General features: G+C 43.0%; 1 protein-coding gene across 3 annotated transcripts in view; it reads left to right on the top strand.

Annotated features, from left to right (window-relative positions):
* ABLIM1 (actin binding LIM protein 1) overlaps positions 1–18,049 on the top strand; it is a 219,815-nt gene that overhangs the window by 166,587 nt on the left and 35,179 nt on the right. For 2 of the 3 annotated variants that reach the window (XM_021700173.2, XM_021700172.2), the window contains exons 9-12: positions 9,628–9,705; positions 10,439–10,594; positions 14,125–14,160; positions 16,799–16,928. In XM_021700173.2, coding sequence (XP_021555848.1) covers positions 9,628–9,705; positions 10,439–10,594; positions 14,125–14,160; positions 16,799–16,928 — 400 coding nt within the window. Of the gene's footprint in view, positions 1–349; positions 434–9,627; positions 9,706–10,438; positions 10,595–14,124; positions 14,161–16,798; positions 16,929–18,049 lie in introns of all 3 variants that reach the window. The other variant, XM_044916163.1, reaches the window with a different exon arrangement.

Genomic DNA, 18,049 nt, shown 5'->3' with positions numbered 1-18,049 from the left:
CACAGGCCATTTATAATGATAGATTCTTAAGGACATCTCTCAGTGGCTTCACTGGCTTCTTACTCTTCATATATAAAAATGTCTAAGCTGAAATAAATGGAAGGGAATCATGGGGTGTTAGAATGTAGGTAAATAAACTGTAACTTGAAGACCAGTAAATATGCTTTTACACATGGGCCCTCAAACACATACACACACACACACACACACACAACTTTAAAGCGATGCCCCTTGACAGTTACTCTCAAATTCATTTTCCCAAAGGTTTTGTTTTGTTTTTTTTGTATAGTGTTTCTAAACTGAAGATATTTCTTTGTTCATTCTTCCCTTTTTTCATGTTTTATGGCAGCTGTCAAACACGCATCGTTCTTCATCCGATTTCTTTTATCCCAAAAGTCTGGTTCGACGCACAGGACGGTCTCCGTCTCTGCAGGTTGGCGCTGTGTCTAGGCTGAGGCTTCCAGCCGCTGTCCCGGCCCCAGGCTTCTGTCGCTTGTCCTCTCCGTGCTGCTTTTCCCACATAACTTCTCTGGCTTCTGCAGAGGCAGATGCTTTTTCTCACCCCACAGAGTGCATCTCACGTTCTGATTCTGGCTGTTTTCTGAGTATTGTTTTCATTTAGAGTACTGGCTAAAGCGTTACCATCATTCAAGTGAGCACATTAGAAGCTCCCCTTTTGGTCCTGTATTTACACATTTGTTCGTTAAACAAATATTGCCAGGCACCCAGGTATAGTGAGTGCTAGGCTGGATGCTCTAGACCTAGACTAGCAGGGAAGACAGATAAATAATAGATAAATAATTTATAAAATGGTGTAGAAACATACCATAGATCTGGGAACATCAGGTGAGAGAAAGGATCTTAAGGGGCACTTCCTGGGGAAAGTGGACTTTGAGTTGAATTGTGGAGGTTGGTTGAGATGAGCACACGTGTAGATGACAAGAAAGGGGTGGGGCTGGCGAGGAGCAGCACGGAGCCAGGGGGAACCCAGTGCTTGGGGAGGGAGTAGTTTGGCTCAAGAAAGCAATAGGGAAGTGAGAAAGGAAATGAGAGGGACCAGGCACCTACTTTGCAGAGGCCAGGGAATTTAAATATCCTGTCACGTGCTCTCCCTAAGAATCCCTGTGAGGTAGCTGTTCTTGCTCCCATTTTACAGGTGGAGAGACTGAGACCCATCAGAGTTAAGTAATTTCCCCAGAGTTAGCCCACCGGTAAGCGGAGGAGTGAAGATTGGAAGCCAGGTCGCTGAGTTCGTAACTCGTGCTCTTTCCACTACACCACAGGGAAACTTAGGAAGACAGGAGGGGAGCACTGCATACTGGCTAAGTCTGATGTGTTTGAGAAAGAGAGCAAGCAGCATGACCTGTAGGACTGTCCAGAAGCCAGGAGAGGGCTCAGCCAGCAATGAAGAGGAGCAATGAAGCAGGAGATGGTGCTCCTGGAGCATACTTGATCTTATTCAGGGGTCTCTGAGAATCCGTTGATAACTTTCCACAGCCCTGTCTCGGCCCAGAGGAAACCCATTTTTTTAGCCCTGCTCACAATTCAAGATTACAACATAACACTTTAGTCTGGGCTCTGTGTGTACACCTTTTGTCTGTGCCTGCTAGGACAGCGCCAAGGCTGATGACAGTTGCTGAGTGTACTTTTATTAAAACTTTACCTTCTTTCTTTAAATGGTTTGGAAGAGAGTTAGAGGTATATACATTTATAGACGTCAACCCCCTAAGGTTCTTCATCTGTAGGATGAGGTCAGCCCACGGCGCTCCCCAGGCATCAGCAGCAAGACTTAATTGCTGATTCCAGGCCTTGGGTGCGTTGTGTTGGTCCACGATATGGGTTACACTCCCAACGTGTATTTGTCATTATGATCTTCATTCTGTCCTAAAGCTCATTCAGCTCCAGTGACGGAGTTTTCACATGCAGTGAAGTTACAGTCTCATGAATCCAGTGGAACAGCCGAAGATGGTCCCCACTGCAAATGAGTGTTGCTCAGGATTAGGACCTCTATTTGGCAAGAAGTTGCTTTTTCATAATTTTGGGGTCCTTTTTCCAAAAGTATACTTTATAACTCAAATAGTGTTCTCTTTTGTTAGCCTGAGGCTATAACCAACTGATGCATTTTCATGACTTAAACAAAAATACCGTCATCAAGTGTGAGATTCTTTGGTTTGGTCCAGACCCTTAAGTTTAAAAGATGGGGAGCCTCTTAGGTAGTGGTGGGTTAGAGGAGAGAGAGCTCTGTTTTTAATAACCACTCTCTTCCTATTCTGGTTCAAAAGGGACATCTGATTCCCATTATCTAGCTGTAGATATCAATGAAGTCAGCTTCAGCTCCCTCACAGAAAGCTGTAAACAGCTTGGGACCTGGCAGAGAAACAGGCCATTTGACAAGGTCTCCCTTCACGCATGGCCATTGAGGAATAGCTCACCAGAACTTTTAAGAAGCCTGGAAACGCCAAGGCAATTCTCAAGTCACACAGATATGTTGATCTTTTAGACGCCTTACACCAGCCGCTCATTTCACCAGATAATATCAAACCCTTTTAGTTATTAGGTAAACCAACTGTACTCCTTGCAGGAACATTCAGCCCTCTGTGCCCCAGAAGTAAGCCCTGGTTTTGTCATGGAGGAAATTGATAGGAGGAAGGTCATTTTATTATTTATATTCTGCAGTTTGCTCCTTTTTTCCTCAGGCTGAGATACAGGTAAAAGAAAATGATGAAGTAGAATTATCTAAGAAAAACATACTCAGTTTTACTTGCTTGGAAAAGTTTTATATGAATAGTGTCTGGAGGTAAAACTCAGTACTGAACATCTGTAATTTCTGCTACAATTCATCATAGACAAAGCAGATGATATTCCCAGGACCAAGTTTTTATAATCCACAGTGGATCACTTGCTATATTCTAAAAAGGAGCTTCTCTCATGTGCCTTTGGAGGCTAAAGCATGAACGGACTGCCATACAAAATGGGCATGAGATTTTTTTTCTTTTGAAACTAACATTCACTATTATAACATACGCATTTGCAAACCTATAATATGCCAAACATACACCGTGTGTATATTTTTTAGGAGCTAATTAGAGGTTTTATATATGTCTCGAACAAGGAGATAATGTTATTGTTTTATTAACACCACTACAATACATACGGTTTATTCTAGGCTTTCATTTTATTTGAATATTTTATTCTTTTTGGTGTGTTTTTATCATTCATTAGGATGTATAGGGGTTAATATTTATACTGGAAAGACATTGAGGCTCTTAGCCATAGTAAAGGCCAGTGGCATTTGTGAAACTCTCCAGAGAAGGGACGGTGTGCCGGTGAGCCCCTCCTGCTTCCTCTGAAACATAAAAGCCCTTGCTCCAAAGGAGTTAATTTCACCCTTTCTTGGCTTAGCAGTGAACATGCGATCTATGCAGATTGTAAAAGTATTCCTTCTTCTGCAGCTATTATCACCACCTTGTCTAGTGAACTTCAACAAAAACCCAAGGCAGGTACTGTCAATCCCAGCAGCACTTCCTATAAGGTGCCAATCGCCTTATATGGGCAGTTGTCCCCTGGGGGTTCATCAGCTCTTTCCCATCTGGTTGCCAGTTGCTTGTAGTTTCTCTCCCTTTGTAGAGCATGGCTTTGGAGGAATGCAGATTAGATGGGTAGTTGTCATACCCCTGCCTCTGCTGAGGGGGGGAGGGCGGGGGCAGCAGAGTGCTCTCCGGCCAAGAAGGGACCCCATGTGCACAGTGGCCCATAATGAAAGTAAATGGAAAATGTTCTTTCTCTGCTTATTCACCAGGCAGAGCTCTGGTAAGTGTTTTAATAGTATCCGAAGAAGGATGAGTGCTATGTGGAAGCATAAAAAGATGTCTTCAGTGTAATTCTCACTTTGTGACTGTGCCTTCTGAATGGGAGGACAGATGGACAAAGTCAAGGCATAGAGGAAAGCTCAGCTGTAAGGTAGAGGACTTTTCAAAAGATTTCATGCAGAAAACAAAGAGACCTGTATTTTCAAGCAGCTACTGCAAGGTATCAAATGCCATTTTTTCTCTTCCGTCTTGAAACAAACTACCTGTCTTCAGTGAGACTTCTCCTTGTTGATTTTTTTTTTCTTTTGAGAAAAATAAAAAACCTTTTTGAAATCAAAAGTGGGTACATGAACGTGTGCTGGGGAAGTAAATGTAGGTCACAGGGACCCCTCCATGAGAGAGTGAGCGAGGACAACCACATGCAATAGAAGGTTCTTCGTGAACCTCCCTTTCCTCCTGTTGCCAAAATAAGGATTAGATTCTTTGCCTAATTGTATTAGCAAAATACTTTGAGAGATCACAGCCAGTCTATAATCCTTTCGGTATCTACTGTGCCTTCTCCACCCTCACCCTGCCTTTTTTTTTTTTTTTTTTTGCCAAAAATGGCACTAAAAAATAGAACTGAATTTTCCAACTGTGCTTTCAAGTTGGGTTTTTCCACAAGGCATGAGGGAAAAGGTGTTTCGAGGAAAATAAGTAAATTGCATCTGTTTTAATAACAGATCCTGTTTCCTTTCTCTGTAGAAGTGGGCATACCTTTGAGGATAAATATTAGAAATTATCCTCATTTATAATACAGTTGACCCTTGAACAGCATGGATTTGAACTGGTGGGTCCAACTCATACACTTTTTTTTTTTTTCATAAATACACTGCAGTACTATAAATATATTTTCTCTTCCTTAGGATTTTCTCAATTACATTTCTTTTCTCTAACTTACTTTCTTTTAAGAATGTAGTATGTAATACATGTAACATACAAAATATGTGTTATTCAACTGTTTATGTTATCAGGAAGGCTTCCGGTTCAACTGTAGGGTATTGGTAATTAAGTTTTGGGGGGAGTCAAAAGTTATATTTGGCTTTTCCACTGCACAGTGGGTCAATGCTCCTAATCTTGGCATTGCTCAAGGGTCAGCTGTATAAGCAAGAGAGTAATTTTGTTCATCATAACTCTCATAGAGGCTCACAAAGGCTGCTGACCCATTGGGTTATTGAACTCAGTAACTCCTGGGTCACTGTTGTTAACTTAGATAGGAGAATGAGTTGAAATAGTAATGTAGGTTAAATAATTGCATGTAAGGATCATCTGTGGAAATGTGGATCATCTGTAAAACTTTGTTCTAGCCCAGCAGGGTGACACTAGAGTTAAGTTCATGTAAAGAAGAAACAGTCAGTGGGATTTGAAAGAGGGAAGGCACGGCAGTGAGTTGTTGCTTTTCAGGTTAAATGAGTTTCAACTGGAGTGGATTTGAGCTGCTATATTGGAAGAGAGCTGTGTGCCTTTTGAAGCGTCTTGGCCATCAGAGACCCTCAGCAAGTTTATTAATGGGGAGAGGGGAGATACAGCCGGAAGAACAAAAGGATTTCTTTTAATAATAAAGTTGTTCATTTAAAATTCAACATTTTTAGAATTCTAGATATTTCGAATTGAAACGTAAAATTCCAAATATTTAAGATTAAAATACCCAAACTAACAGTTGAGTTTTAAAAAGTAATCTTATTATCTTTGTGAAGGAGGGACCTCTAACCTCCACCGGGTGAGCACATACACTTCGGGAGCCCTTGGGACTGTGGCAGAAAAGCAAGCGATCCGTGTGCGCTGTTTGAGCTTGAGCATGGGTGAAGAGGCAGCGCACCAGGAACCCTTCCGGCAGATAAGAGAGGCCTGTGTAAGGTCTTTGCCATCCGGCACGGGAAGGGCATAAATCAGTAAAGCTAAGACCTGCACAGGAAGTCACCATCTCGGGCGGATACACAATCACTCCATAGAGCTCTCGAAAAGGGGAAGGGCATTAGGCAATCTGACTGCTGCCCTGTGGACTGTGATAAATGACCTCACGTATCTGAGTTCTTATGGGAAGGCACACAAGTGCAGAGAGCTCTACGGACATCTCGTCCATGGAGCTCACATTTGAAAGGACTCTTCTGTCATGAAGAGCAAAATAGAGACCGTAGTCTCCTTCACTGTGTGAGGTTAAAAGATGAAGAAATCCAGTCTAAGGTCCGATGTCTGGATAATGCTGAAAATGGGTATGCGCCCTGTGCGAGGCAAGGTATTTGAAGCTTTATAGGTGTTGTTTCCTTTGTCCCTATGAACTAGATGTTAGTACCCTTTGCTCCATTCTAGAAATGAGAAGTTGAAACTCAAGGAAGTCAAAAGAAAAAGGGAGAGAGAAAACGAGAAAGGAAAGAAAAAGAAAAACTCATAGAATGTCACACAACTAGGAGAGCCAGGATTTGAACTTAATCACTTGACTCCAAATCCAGCCTTCTAACCCCCCTCTATTTTACTACACAGAGTCGTGTGTTTTATCCCATTATTTCATTTTAGACAGGAAAACAGGACAAAGAAGGGCCATTGTAAGAAAATAAGCAAGGATGTAACTCAACCCATAAGCAAGATGCCTATGGAAGTAGATTTTAAGTAAGGAGATCGGAATGAAGCAAAAGCAAGCCACAGTAAATGCAGTGAAGCAAAGAGCAACTTCTGAATCTCCAAGAGATAATCTTGCGCATTTCCGGTGCTGAATGGTCTGAAGATGCTCACGGCAGACTGGTCTCTACACGAGAGCCAGAGCACCGTCAAATTTGGTGACCAGCTGATTTGACTTTGAACACAGTCTGACTACAAAAATTCAAAATATTTATTCTAGAATCAGATAACCTGGGGCCGGTATATGCAAAATGGAGGTGGTTCAGATTTGAACACCTTGAAGAACGAAACGGGACTTGACAAGAGTTCAGATTGTCCGATAACTCTTAACGACGTTAGCTCTGCCATAGTCATGCTGTACATGAACCAGCTGAATACTTCAGAGGAAGCCTGCAGAACTCACAGATCCTCCCATGTGGTGAAGAAAGAAGGTAGAGAGAGCCTGAATGGAAACAGGCTGGTTCAGCCCAGGGACCTTTTCCTTCCGTCTAGTTCCTCATCCCTGGAAGAGAGCGTTACAGACCCCATCCCGGGCATGTGTTCACGTGGCTCGGCAGCTGCATTCCGATCTGCGTGCACAGCACACAAGGGACCAGACTACTTCAGAGCCATCCCCAGGCGCATCGTTACAGGGAAGGCAGAAAGTATCTCTGACCTGTATCGGGCGAAAATAGGATGAGGGACATGGGAGAGACCCCAAGGCTCAGTGTGTTCTCTGGCTCTTCACACAACGTCCTAGCTGCTTGTTAATGCGAACAGGACTTTCATAGCAACGCCAGTTCCCGAAGACGTCTATCTTGCATTCGCCCCTCTCCTACCCCACCCCAACACGGAGCCACTGCAGGCTTCTCGTGGAGCCAAGAACATTCCCTCCTGCTAGTTGATCGCAAATTTTTTCTTCTATTTTCACCTCATCTGTCCCATAGCTATGTTGATGAGAGAGGAATGGTCATGTGTACCTTACAATATGGAGGAGATTCTAGTGCAGGGGCTAAGAGCTTGGGCTGCATAGTAAACAGATGACCAACGTTAGCTGCCACTCATATTCTTGTGTTGTTACTTACCAGGTTGCATTTTGATACTGGGTTGGCACGTATTCACTCCTGGCCACTTGAGGCCGAAGGGACTACCTGTAGTTAATCGTTACCCCACGGAGAGGCATACTGGCTCCATTTTATTAGCGGGTGGCATCTCTTTTTAAAGGAGGACCACACTTTGGTTGTGTCACTTCTGTATTTTGATTGGGACACAAATCAAGGAATTGGACTTTTTGAGTAGCATCATTATGTGAATCCTTCCTTTCCCAGTCGACTCAGAATTTAGAATTTTCTAATACTGAGATACGCATGTGATTGGAAATTTAAGTCTAGGAAGAAAGTACTTGTATGTGGCAGGTGTTGGGGAGGGGGACCAGAAGCGACGAGCCTGCCACCCCTCCACTGTGCACAGTGTGACTTCTCCAGCCCCCTCCCCCCTGGTATCTCAAAGACACAAGAACCATACATTGAATTCCAGTGAATTCCCTGTTAGAGTGAGTCTAATCGCTGTCTGACTTGAATTGGTCAGGTGGGTTCGCTCTCAGTATTTTCACATGTGAATACATAGTGATGCAACATCCTGATTTTTAGGAGGTTCTTTGGCTCCATTATAGTCACAATCAAGACACCAAATATCAGTAGAAAAAGTACTGAAGAGGAAAGATCCAATTCCTAACCTAGAACTACACATTCTCCTCTCCAAGAAATATCTGTACAGAGGGGAGCGAGTCTTTCAAGACTAGGCCTTTGGTTTTCTTGACAGAGCTTTCCAGAATGTGCCAGGCAGAGTGGGAGGCAGTTAACCCTCCCACTGCTCCCACTACCACTCACTCTCAGGGTCCTCTAAGCATATATTATAAAGTCCAGTTTCTTTTATCTTTCCCAGTGGCTGACTGCTAACCTTACTGCAGTGACTCTCTGTGTGGTTAGGCTCACGTCTCGTAATTAACACGAGCCAGGTATCCACAAACTGAGTGTTTACAAATAATAGATCCTAGCTCATTCCCTGAACAAAGATTTATGCCTTCTACGTACCTGTGGAAAACAGCGGGCATACACAGTGGCGAAAAAATAAATCCTGTGAGGGCAGAGATGGTAACTGAAGTTAACGAGGGAGATAGGATGCAAAAAAAAGCAAAAAAACAAAAAACCCAATACACATGGAATTATAAATTTTATTCATGAAGGGAAAATTAAGAATGACTCAGACAGAAAATAAGGGTAGCCATTCTGGATTGAAAGGTCAGGGAGGGCTTCTTTGAGGACGTGATATTTAAAGCCAAAACTGGAGGAAGAAAAAAAATCAAGTAAAATCGAGGACTGGAGCATTTCAGGCAGAGGGAACAGCGAGGATAAGAACCCTGAAGCAGGGACATGCGCCATGTTCCATGAAAGATGGTGGGAAGTGAGAGGGTGGGAGAGAAGAGCCGGATCAAAACCCTGAGGCGCTGGGAGTTGTGATATTAAGTGGTCGCTGAAGCCGAAAGCAGAGTAGTGACCAAATTCTGTTCTTAAAAAATCTCTGTGGGGGCACCTGGGTGGCTCAATTGGGTAGGGGTCTGACTCTTGATTTTGGTTCAGGTCATGATCTCAGGGTCCTGGGATCGAGCCCTGCGTCGGGCTCTGCACTCAGTGCAGACTCTGCTTGTCCCTCTCCCTCTCTTCCTCCCCCACTCATGCTCTCTCACTCTCTCTCAAATAAGTAAAATCTTTAAAAAAAAAAAAAAAATCTCTCTGGTCACTGGGTATCATGTGGATTTGAAGAGGGCAAGAATGGAAGTAGGAAACCCTCAGGCAAGGTCATTGCAATAGTCCAGGTGAGCGGAGCTGGAGACTGGGGCTGGGATCGTGGCAACAGAGGTGGAGCGAAATGTGCATGAAGGCAGAGCAAGAAGGTCTTGGAGGGGACGAGGAGGAGAAGGTGAAAAGTCCCCAAATGCATTTTCAAGGCTGATTGCACAGCTGGTTCTCCTTTACCTTTCTGTCTAGGTTATATTTTCCCTTACTCAGAAAAGTCACAAATCTTTTTTTAACCAGCTTAGTTTTTAGTAAATGCTAAGGACTCAGGCCAGTCTTGATTCTGAAGCCATGGTCTGAAATCTTACAAGGCACTGTTTATTTTACAGCCTACCAGGACTTCCTCTGAAAGCATTTATTCTAGACCAGGCTCCAGTATCCCTGGTTCCCCAGGTCATACTATCTATGTAAGTATTTATTTCCGGAAAAGACGCTTCCAGGACAGGTAAAGTAGCAGACTGTCATAGTGGGGTGGGTAATCCTAAATAGACTTAATTCGAAATTATTTCTATTTCTTTATGAGATCCAGTATTCATTGTTAAAGATCAGCCTTCTCAATCTTGTTTTCCTTTGGGTAATTACATTTATATACAAATGTGACCATCGATGTCAATGACCTATAAAATGCAGTAATACCATGAAGGACTTTAAAAATTGCTGTGGCTAACTTGGATATAGATACATGGGGATTAATTATACATTTCATAATGCTGATACTGAGTATTCTTAAATTCTACCACAAAGATATTTAAATATTTAATTTACCAAATATGCAGTTCTTGTTTTTGGCCATCTGGGAGGATTCTTTTTGACCATCTGTTTGAGCTTCTCCATCTCTGTAATAACTGTAGGAAAATTATCCTGAAGGTTTACAGGCTTTTCTACTTGGTTTATTCTACACAGACTTTTTCCTAAGTTTTTGATGACTTTTTTTTAAAAAACAACTTGATTAATACATGGTATAAATAGGCAACTTCCTAAAGCAAAATGCTTTTGGTTTAAAAACTGAGCAAAATGTTTTGGTTTTTGTTTCTTTTTAAGGTCTTCACCTTTCAAGCAGAACATGAAATGTACTAAAAATAGTTCCCCAAAGAGATGAGACTAATGAGAGTAATTTTGCTTTCTGTTTAACCTTGCCAGGCAAAAGTGGACAACGAAATCCTGGATTATAAGGATTTAGCAGCCATTCCCAAGGTCAAGGCAATTTATGATATTGAACGTCCAGATCTTATTACCTATGAGCCTTTCTACACTTCAGGCTATGATGACAAACAGGAGAGGCAGAGCCTGGGAGAGGTAATACGTTCTAGAAGCTGTGCATTATACAACAACTTCTCTTTCATCACATGTGTAAGCATGACTGATTGGAATCAAAATAAGTCAGAGGGTCCTTTTGATTCCCTTCTATTTGCAGGCTTCCATACCAGGTGCTTTGAGGTATCAGAAACCTATCACACCATCCCTGGCCTCGGGAGGTTACAGAGGGGTGGGAGAAAAGGGCAACCAGAGAAAACAACGGGGAAGCATGAATGAGTGCTGGTACCAGGTGGTGGGATAGCAGAGTGGATATACTGGGAAGGAAGTCAAAGTTGTCAGGGGAGATTCTGTGAGCTGGGCAGAGGGAGTGAGGGACCGGCTGAAGTATAGTCGTGGGGATCATGAGGAAGAGAACATATACCCTCAATTAGGACAGCTGCTGTGTGCAGCATCTTACGATAGAATGTGCAAGGACAGAATCAGCAGAGAGATCGAGACCACGGTGTGGCACAGTGATGTGAGCTAGGGTTCTGGAATCGAATTACCTGGGCTCGACCTGGGGACTCCACGTGCTGCTTGTATGACTTTGGCCATGTGGCAACCATTCTGACCCTGTTTTCTTCATCTGTATCACAGGATGACAGAATCTACCTCACAGGATGTTAGTAAGGATTAAATAAACCATCTGTTAAAGGTTAATATCTATAGAATATCTAGATCATTTATTATCTATTAAAGCAAAGCTGTATAAGCTAATCTATTAAAGCAGTTAGAGAGTCAGACTCATGGTAAATGTTCGGCAAATGACGGCTGCTTTTGTGGTCACTCCCTGTGCTCTTGGGGCTCTTGGGGCTTATTAATGCTCTCCCAACATTAATGGTCCGGAGGCTGGAGCATAGCCTCTCAGCCCCTTGGGGTCCTCCCCATCCCTTTCCAGGGTTGGGGGTTCCCTACCTGGGTGGCGTGGGCTCTGGTCTCTTTCCTCTGGCCTGTTCAACTCACTCTAAATTTTTCCCCTTTTATTTTTAAAATTAGAGTCCTCTACAGACTGATTTGAGTCCAGTCAGAGAGATGTTATCCGAGTACTGGAGTGTAACTAGCTGTTCAGTCCAAGGTTAAAACAGACTGTATGCTACCTAACACATCCACACAGGGCTTTGAGATCTTAGATGAAGAAAAGCCATGAAAACATGGTGATTCTGTTCAATTTGTTCTCAATAATACATGTACATTTGATATGTTTTATAATTATACTTATATGTATTCATAATTGTAATATATGTTGTTCTTTTTATTTACTCATTTTTCAATTTGGGTTTATGCCAGAGCATAGCTCTGCATTGAAATAGCCCATTGGACAGGAAGTGATATCCATTTTCATGTAGTGCCCCCTAGTGGTCATATGCATGTAACTGCATCTGCAGCCGCTCAAAGGCGGGTTGATTGGCCTGGGTTGTGGAGTTGCCACGGGGCCCTGCCTGGAGAGTTGCATAGGGAATAAAGGAAAAAGGACAGTTCCTGAACAGGGTGCACAGCTCCTGGGCCTGGAACAAGTGCACGAGAATTTGCTAATATTTAAGTCATACAAGCAAGGGGGAGGTGAGTTGTTTTATGGTGTTTTGGGTTTGGGGGTAGGTGTCTGTTTCCCAGGGGCTCCGTTTTGAGCAGTAAAGCATCAAGCACTCAAGAGTTTAGGCTTTGAACATTTCAGGGTTTGAAGTCAGACTCATGTTTACTAACCATACAACTTTGAGAAAAGTACGTATTTCAGTCTCCTTATCTGTAAACTCAAGAGACTAATATCCACCTCAGAGGTTTTCTGTGATGATTAAGTGAAATATTTAGATTAGAGGGCGCCTGGGTGGCTCAGATGGTTAAGCGTCTGCCTTCAGCTCAGGTCATGATCCCAGGGTCCTGGGATCGAGTCCCACATCAGGCTCCCTGCTCCTTGGGAGCCTGCTTCTCCCTCTGCCTCTCTCTCTCTCTCTGTCTCTGTCTCTCATGAATAAATAAATAAAATCTTTAAAAAAAAAAAAAAAAAAAAAGAAATATTTAGATTAGAACAGTCCCTGGCACAGAAATGCTCGGCATCATTACCGTCCTAACCCGGAATGATGACCTGTGGGTTTCTTGGATCACGGAATCTGATGGAAGGATGCCCCCAGATCAGAAATCAGACATGTTCCCCATCTCTTCCCCAACACATGAATCTTGCAACTTAGAAAACTTGACACACCGTTTGATTATTTATTCCTTTACTTATTAACTTATTTTTCCAAAGAATCCCTAGATTGCCAATTTAGAAACGCTGGAGGAATAAACTTGACATTCTGTGTCCCCATTTGTGCCTTCAGAAAGCACGAGTAGGGTGGATCCAGAGGCTGTCAGCAGGGTCAGGCCTGGCTCCTGCCTTCAAGGAGCCTGTGTTCACCCAGCTAAGATCCCCCCCACCCCCCACTCCAGAGATAGTCCGCAGCTGCCCTGAGACCGGGGGGCTTGAGGAATCTGCAGTGCGAGAGAGCCCTTCGGCTTCTTGTGACCTTGGGGTGAGGGGCAAACTGGGATGCTGAGAAATCCACCGTGTCCTTCAGGATGCTTTGTTCGCATTTCATTTCTATTTGAGCACTTTTTGCATTTTAATTGTAAACATTTCATTCATTCATTTAGGAAATATTTGTTGGGCACCTCATACGTGTCAGGAGCTGCTCTAGTCCCTGGGAATACTTAGCTGTAAAGAAGCAGAGTTCTTGCCCTCATGGAGCTAGCAGTGGAAAGGGGGAGACAGACCATAAGCAGATACATAATGCACTTTTACAGGGCATAGTGCTAGTGGAAAAATGAAGCAGAGTAAGGAGAAAGCCTGTGGGGCTGGGTTGCTGCTTCAAATAGGAGGGTCACAGAAGGCACTGTGTGTACCACGTGTGAGTGGAGACCTCACCGAAGAAGAGGAGTAAGCCCGGCAGGTGTCTGAGTGAAAGGCACTGCTGCCAGAGGGCACAGCAAATGCAAAGGCCCTGTGGTGAAAGAGGGTTTGATCTGTTCATTGACCCCAAGGAAGCCTTTGTGCCCTGAAGGATGGAAGCCAGAAGGTGAATGTAGAGATGTTGGCAAGCCCACCAGGGCAGGATGCCACAGACCTGGTCATCACCGGCCTGTGTCAGGCAGCAAATGATTTTATGTGACTACCCTGATGATAATTGAGTCAACAACCATGTTTATAAAATTCTGTGTTTCAGTAGACACCGTGACTCATAGTAGTAAACTGAGCATAGTTTGAGCATAGAGGGAAAAATAGTTCCAGTTTGTCTAAGTTAAACATCTAAAGTATGACAGCGTATTTCTCAAAACCCACGGTTTCTAGGCCAGGACATGCGCCAGGCTCCCAGGAGCTTGGTTGTCATGTTTCTGCCTGAGCCCCACTTTCAACTTACCGAATCAGAAGACGGGGATGGGCAACGGGAGCGGGCATGTGGATGCAGCATACTGTTTCCAGGGGCTTCTGATAAACTAATTAAACTGATAACAAATCAATATCCACTGTGACTTGTAATTCTCTTTTATTCTTCTAGTCTCCAAGGACTTTGTCTCCTACTCCATCAGCAGAAGTAAGTGCCATTGTTGAACATTATAATGGGTGGGATTTGGGAGTGACTTGGACTTTTCCTAGACTGGAGTTTTTAAAGAAGGACATTTAACAAAACAACAACAACAAAAAAAAAACTGCACGCAAAATTATGATGAATGTAGGACTCCTTACATGTGAGATGACTCTAAGACACAGTAGTCAGTGTTTTTTTCCAATGAGACTGGGGGTAAAAACAGCCATATAGTAATCTGAGCCTGTGCCTCTAAGTGCCTGGTAAGGGTTTGCAGGGAGTGAGGCCACCTGTCCTGCTGGGGGGGGGGGGGCTCTCTCCCCTCATTCCTGTTGAATTGATCTGAATCCCAATGTACTGGATTATCTGAAATGGCCTACAGTGGTCAGAGAGTATTCTGTAAGCAGAGCCATCTTCAGGGGAGGACACTCCTTTTAGTCTCGAATCAGTAGTCTTGTCCCCCTTCTCAGGGTAAAGATATCTCACAATGACTTTTATCCAGTCCACCAGGCCCGCTGTTCCCTTGAGAATAACTCCTATGTGGATCACTTAGAGCCATCAGTGATCATTCTGTAGTGAACCACGGGTCCCCTGTCAATCCATACATACTCTTCCACTCTGCAGCATTCAAAACCAAAGACATAGCCCCCAGATTAGTTATTTTCACAACCCATTTTAGTAAGGGTTCTTCCGGAAGCTGATACTGATCTAGAAAATCAAAAGCTCCTTCACACTCTCCCTCCTGGTGTCTGTAGTTCCTCGGTTTTGCCCCACCCCTACACCCGACTGCCTACTTGGTGACCAGAGGCCTTAGAAGTACTTTCCATCGTCTGTCCTTATTTTTTCCCTTGGCAGAGGGGGAGTGGGGGTGTGTGTGGGGGGGGTGTGGCTTAGAGGCTAGTGACCTAAGCTCTGGCTGACCCAAATCTGAGTGTGGTCCAGCACCAAGGTCTGACCCAGCACTCTCTTTCATTTAAGCTACTTCAGATAACTATAACCAAGGGATTGTATGTTTAGCATGCTTCTTACTTTTTTGTATTTCCTTATGTATCCAGTGAACGAACTCCTCAGGTGTTAAGTCTATCCCCATCTAAAAAAATAATAAAAATAATAAATAAGGGGCGTCTGGGTGGCTCAGTCAGTTAAGCATCGGACTCCTGATTTTGGGTCAGGTCATGATCTCACAGTTGTGAGATCAAGCCCCGCATCGGGCTCTGTGTTCAGCGTAGAGTCTGCTTCAGATTCTCTCTCCCTCTCCCTCTCTCTCTAATAAACAAATAAAAATAAAATCTTAAAAAGAGTTAAAATGAATAAAAAATAAAATCAGTAAGTCTTATCTTCAAGCAACTTTCTGGATACTCTATGTAAAACTGGATTGATCTTAGATAACCATTATGATTTAACATAGTAAAAATTGTAGTATTCTGATGGTTTATGACTGAGGGCTGTGAAAAATTAATTTCTGTTAGTATTCTAATCACAACAGAAGTTATGAAGCATTAACTTCTATTACTGGCCAGTTGCAAAGTTGAAGCACGTTGTTTGGGGACTTTTTGTTTTATTGTTTTTAATTTATTGTTCTAGGCGACTGGGATCAAACCAAGGTTTCCTTGCCATTTGCTCTCAACAAATGGCACACAGCCATGGTTACTGAGGTTTTAACTTAGGCATTTTCCATACAGTCTTTCAAACTTGTATTTCTGTTGTAGCAGCAGAAACTTCGTAAGACAACTAATTCCTAAAATGTAGAACATTCCTTTCTATCCTTTCCATTGTTTGAGCAGTTTTATATTGTGTTGGTGTGAGTATGATTTTTTTTTTGTACTTCATACCTAACCTGCTCTTTTCTGGATTTGGACATAGTGGGCATACCAGTGGTGGTATTATATTCCACTGAATGGATACACCTAATTTTCTTCATTATTCCCCAATTTGTTGAGGAAGTTTTATCCTTATAAATGGCGGTATTATAAATACCTTTGAGCGAATTTTCCCATTTGGAGATCACTCTTTATTTTTTCCTTGGGATATGTTTCTCAAAGGAGGAAGTAGAACTTCCTGGGTTTGAGCCCACCACCAGCTTGTTCTGCAGGAAAATCAACTTAAGATGTCACCAGGTCAGTGTGATAGACAGTGTAGGTTGGCAGCCAGAACAAAGGGTACGATTAGAGCCGGGAGGCGGACTCTGAAGCAGGCTCTGCCCGTATGAGCTACACACCTACGCACGGTCTCTTACCTGCTCTGAAACATCCTGCATTTGTGGAGACGGGAGGTCTATACCCTGTGTTCTACCTTTGTTATTATGCAAATCGAGTGAAACGATGAATATACTTTGTAAAACTGAAAAGCACCATATCAATGTGGCCATTGGGGTATTCTCTTTTTCCCAGAGCTCTATCAATGCGGGAGTTTACCATTTTACATCTTAAAATTTGGGTAAATGCAAGAACTACGGGTTTCGAACAAAATGCATTAACCACAGAATGCTCCTTTGCATATGTATTGAAGGATATGGCCCTAAAATGTATACATGAACAGGTCAGCATGACAGTTCCCAGGCAACCTTTGTAGAACTGGCTGTCACTTGGACCCGATGATAGCCTGAGTGTGTGTCTTATGCTCCCGTGTTCTCGCACTTCCTTTCCAGGGCTATCAGGACTCTCGGGACCGGGTGATCCATCGATCCACCAGCCAGGGCTCCATCAGCTCCCCCGTCTATAGTCGTCACAGCTACACTCCGACCACATCTCGCTCTCCCCAGCATTTTCACAGACCTGGTAAGGGTGCCTGTTCCTGAGATTCACTCTGTATGATAGTCTGTATTGCAGTGTGATTTTTTTTTCCCCCCACCACTGATAGTGTATTAAAAATCCAGCTGCCAAATAGATCTCCCCTTTTCCCAGGAAAAAAAAAAAGAAAACTCATATCCAACTATAATTTGTGTTATTTTATGATTATATTCATTATGATTTATTAAATAATTACATCTTGACAGTGAACAACGGGAAGCCAGGGAGATTTTTTTTTTCCTTTTTTTTAGACTTGAAGAAAATCTCATCACTTTGAGACTTAAAATGAAGATCTCCAAAGAAAATACTTTGATGGGCCTTTTAGGCACATCAGCATCATCTAAAATCCACAGCATTAGTCATTCATTGGTGGGTTTGCCATGTTTCCCCGAACCAGGCACAGGGTGTCACTAAACATGCTTGGTTAAGCACCTTCTAGAAGGAAGTATTATACACAACCTCGGGGTTGTGTTTGATAACTTTTCAGATCCATTCCAGCCCTTAGATTTTGAACCAGACTTGGAAAACAGAAAAACGTTAGAGAAGTATTATGATAGGCAATATCAAACAGTAGTGGACTTCAGGTGACCTTCATCTGTGCACAGCGTAGTCCCTATCACTGTTAGTGGGTGTCTCATGTGTGGAATAGAAGAATGGAGATCCCAGCATGGATCCAGGGCTCCCTGAGAAGTAGATTCCCAGAGGGAGACTCTGGCCTTCTAAACAACTCCGGTGGCAGCGAACGTCTAGGAAGACTTCCTTTTAAGCGTTGTGCTTCCGCACAGGCGGATGAGAACAAACTCATTCATGTGCTAACTTATTTGATAAGATAGAACCAGAGGAAATGAACAGAATATAAAAAGGCTGCAATCTCTTCCTTAAAGCCATAGATTTAATGCATATACAAGATTGATTTTTTACTATATAAGTCTTCAATAATGTATAGTTTTCTCTAGGTCATAAATAGTATTTATTGAGTTATATAAAATGAGGGTTTTTCAAGAAATGGATTTTTTTTTTTTTTTTTTTTCATGTGCAACTATGTTCATTTAATTCATGCTCTGGACCTGGGTCTGGACTTAAGCCCTTGTCTGTGTGGGAGACAAGAA

The sequence above is a fragment of the Neomonachus schauinslandi genome, chromosome 6 (genome assembly GCF_002201575.2).
Source record: "Neomonachus schauinslandi chromosome 6, ASM220157v2, whole genome shotgun sequence".
Taxonomy (NCBI): domain Eukaryota; kingdom Metazoa; phylum Chordata; class Mammalia; order Carnivora; family Phocidae; genus Neomonachus; species Neomonachus schauinslandi.
The sequence above is the reverse complement of the archived record's forward strand: the minus strand, read 5'-3'. Positions and strand labels throughout refer to the sequence as shown.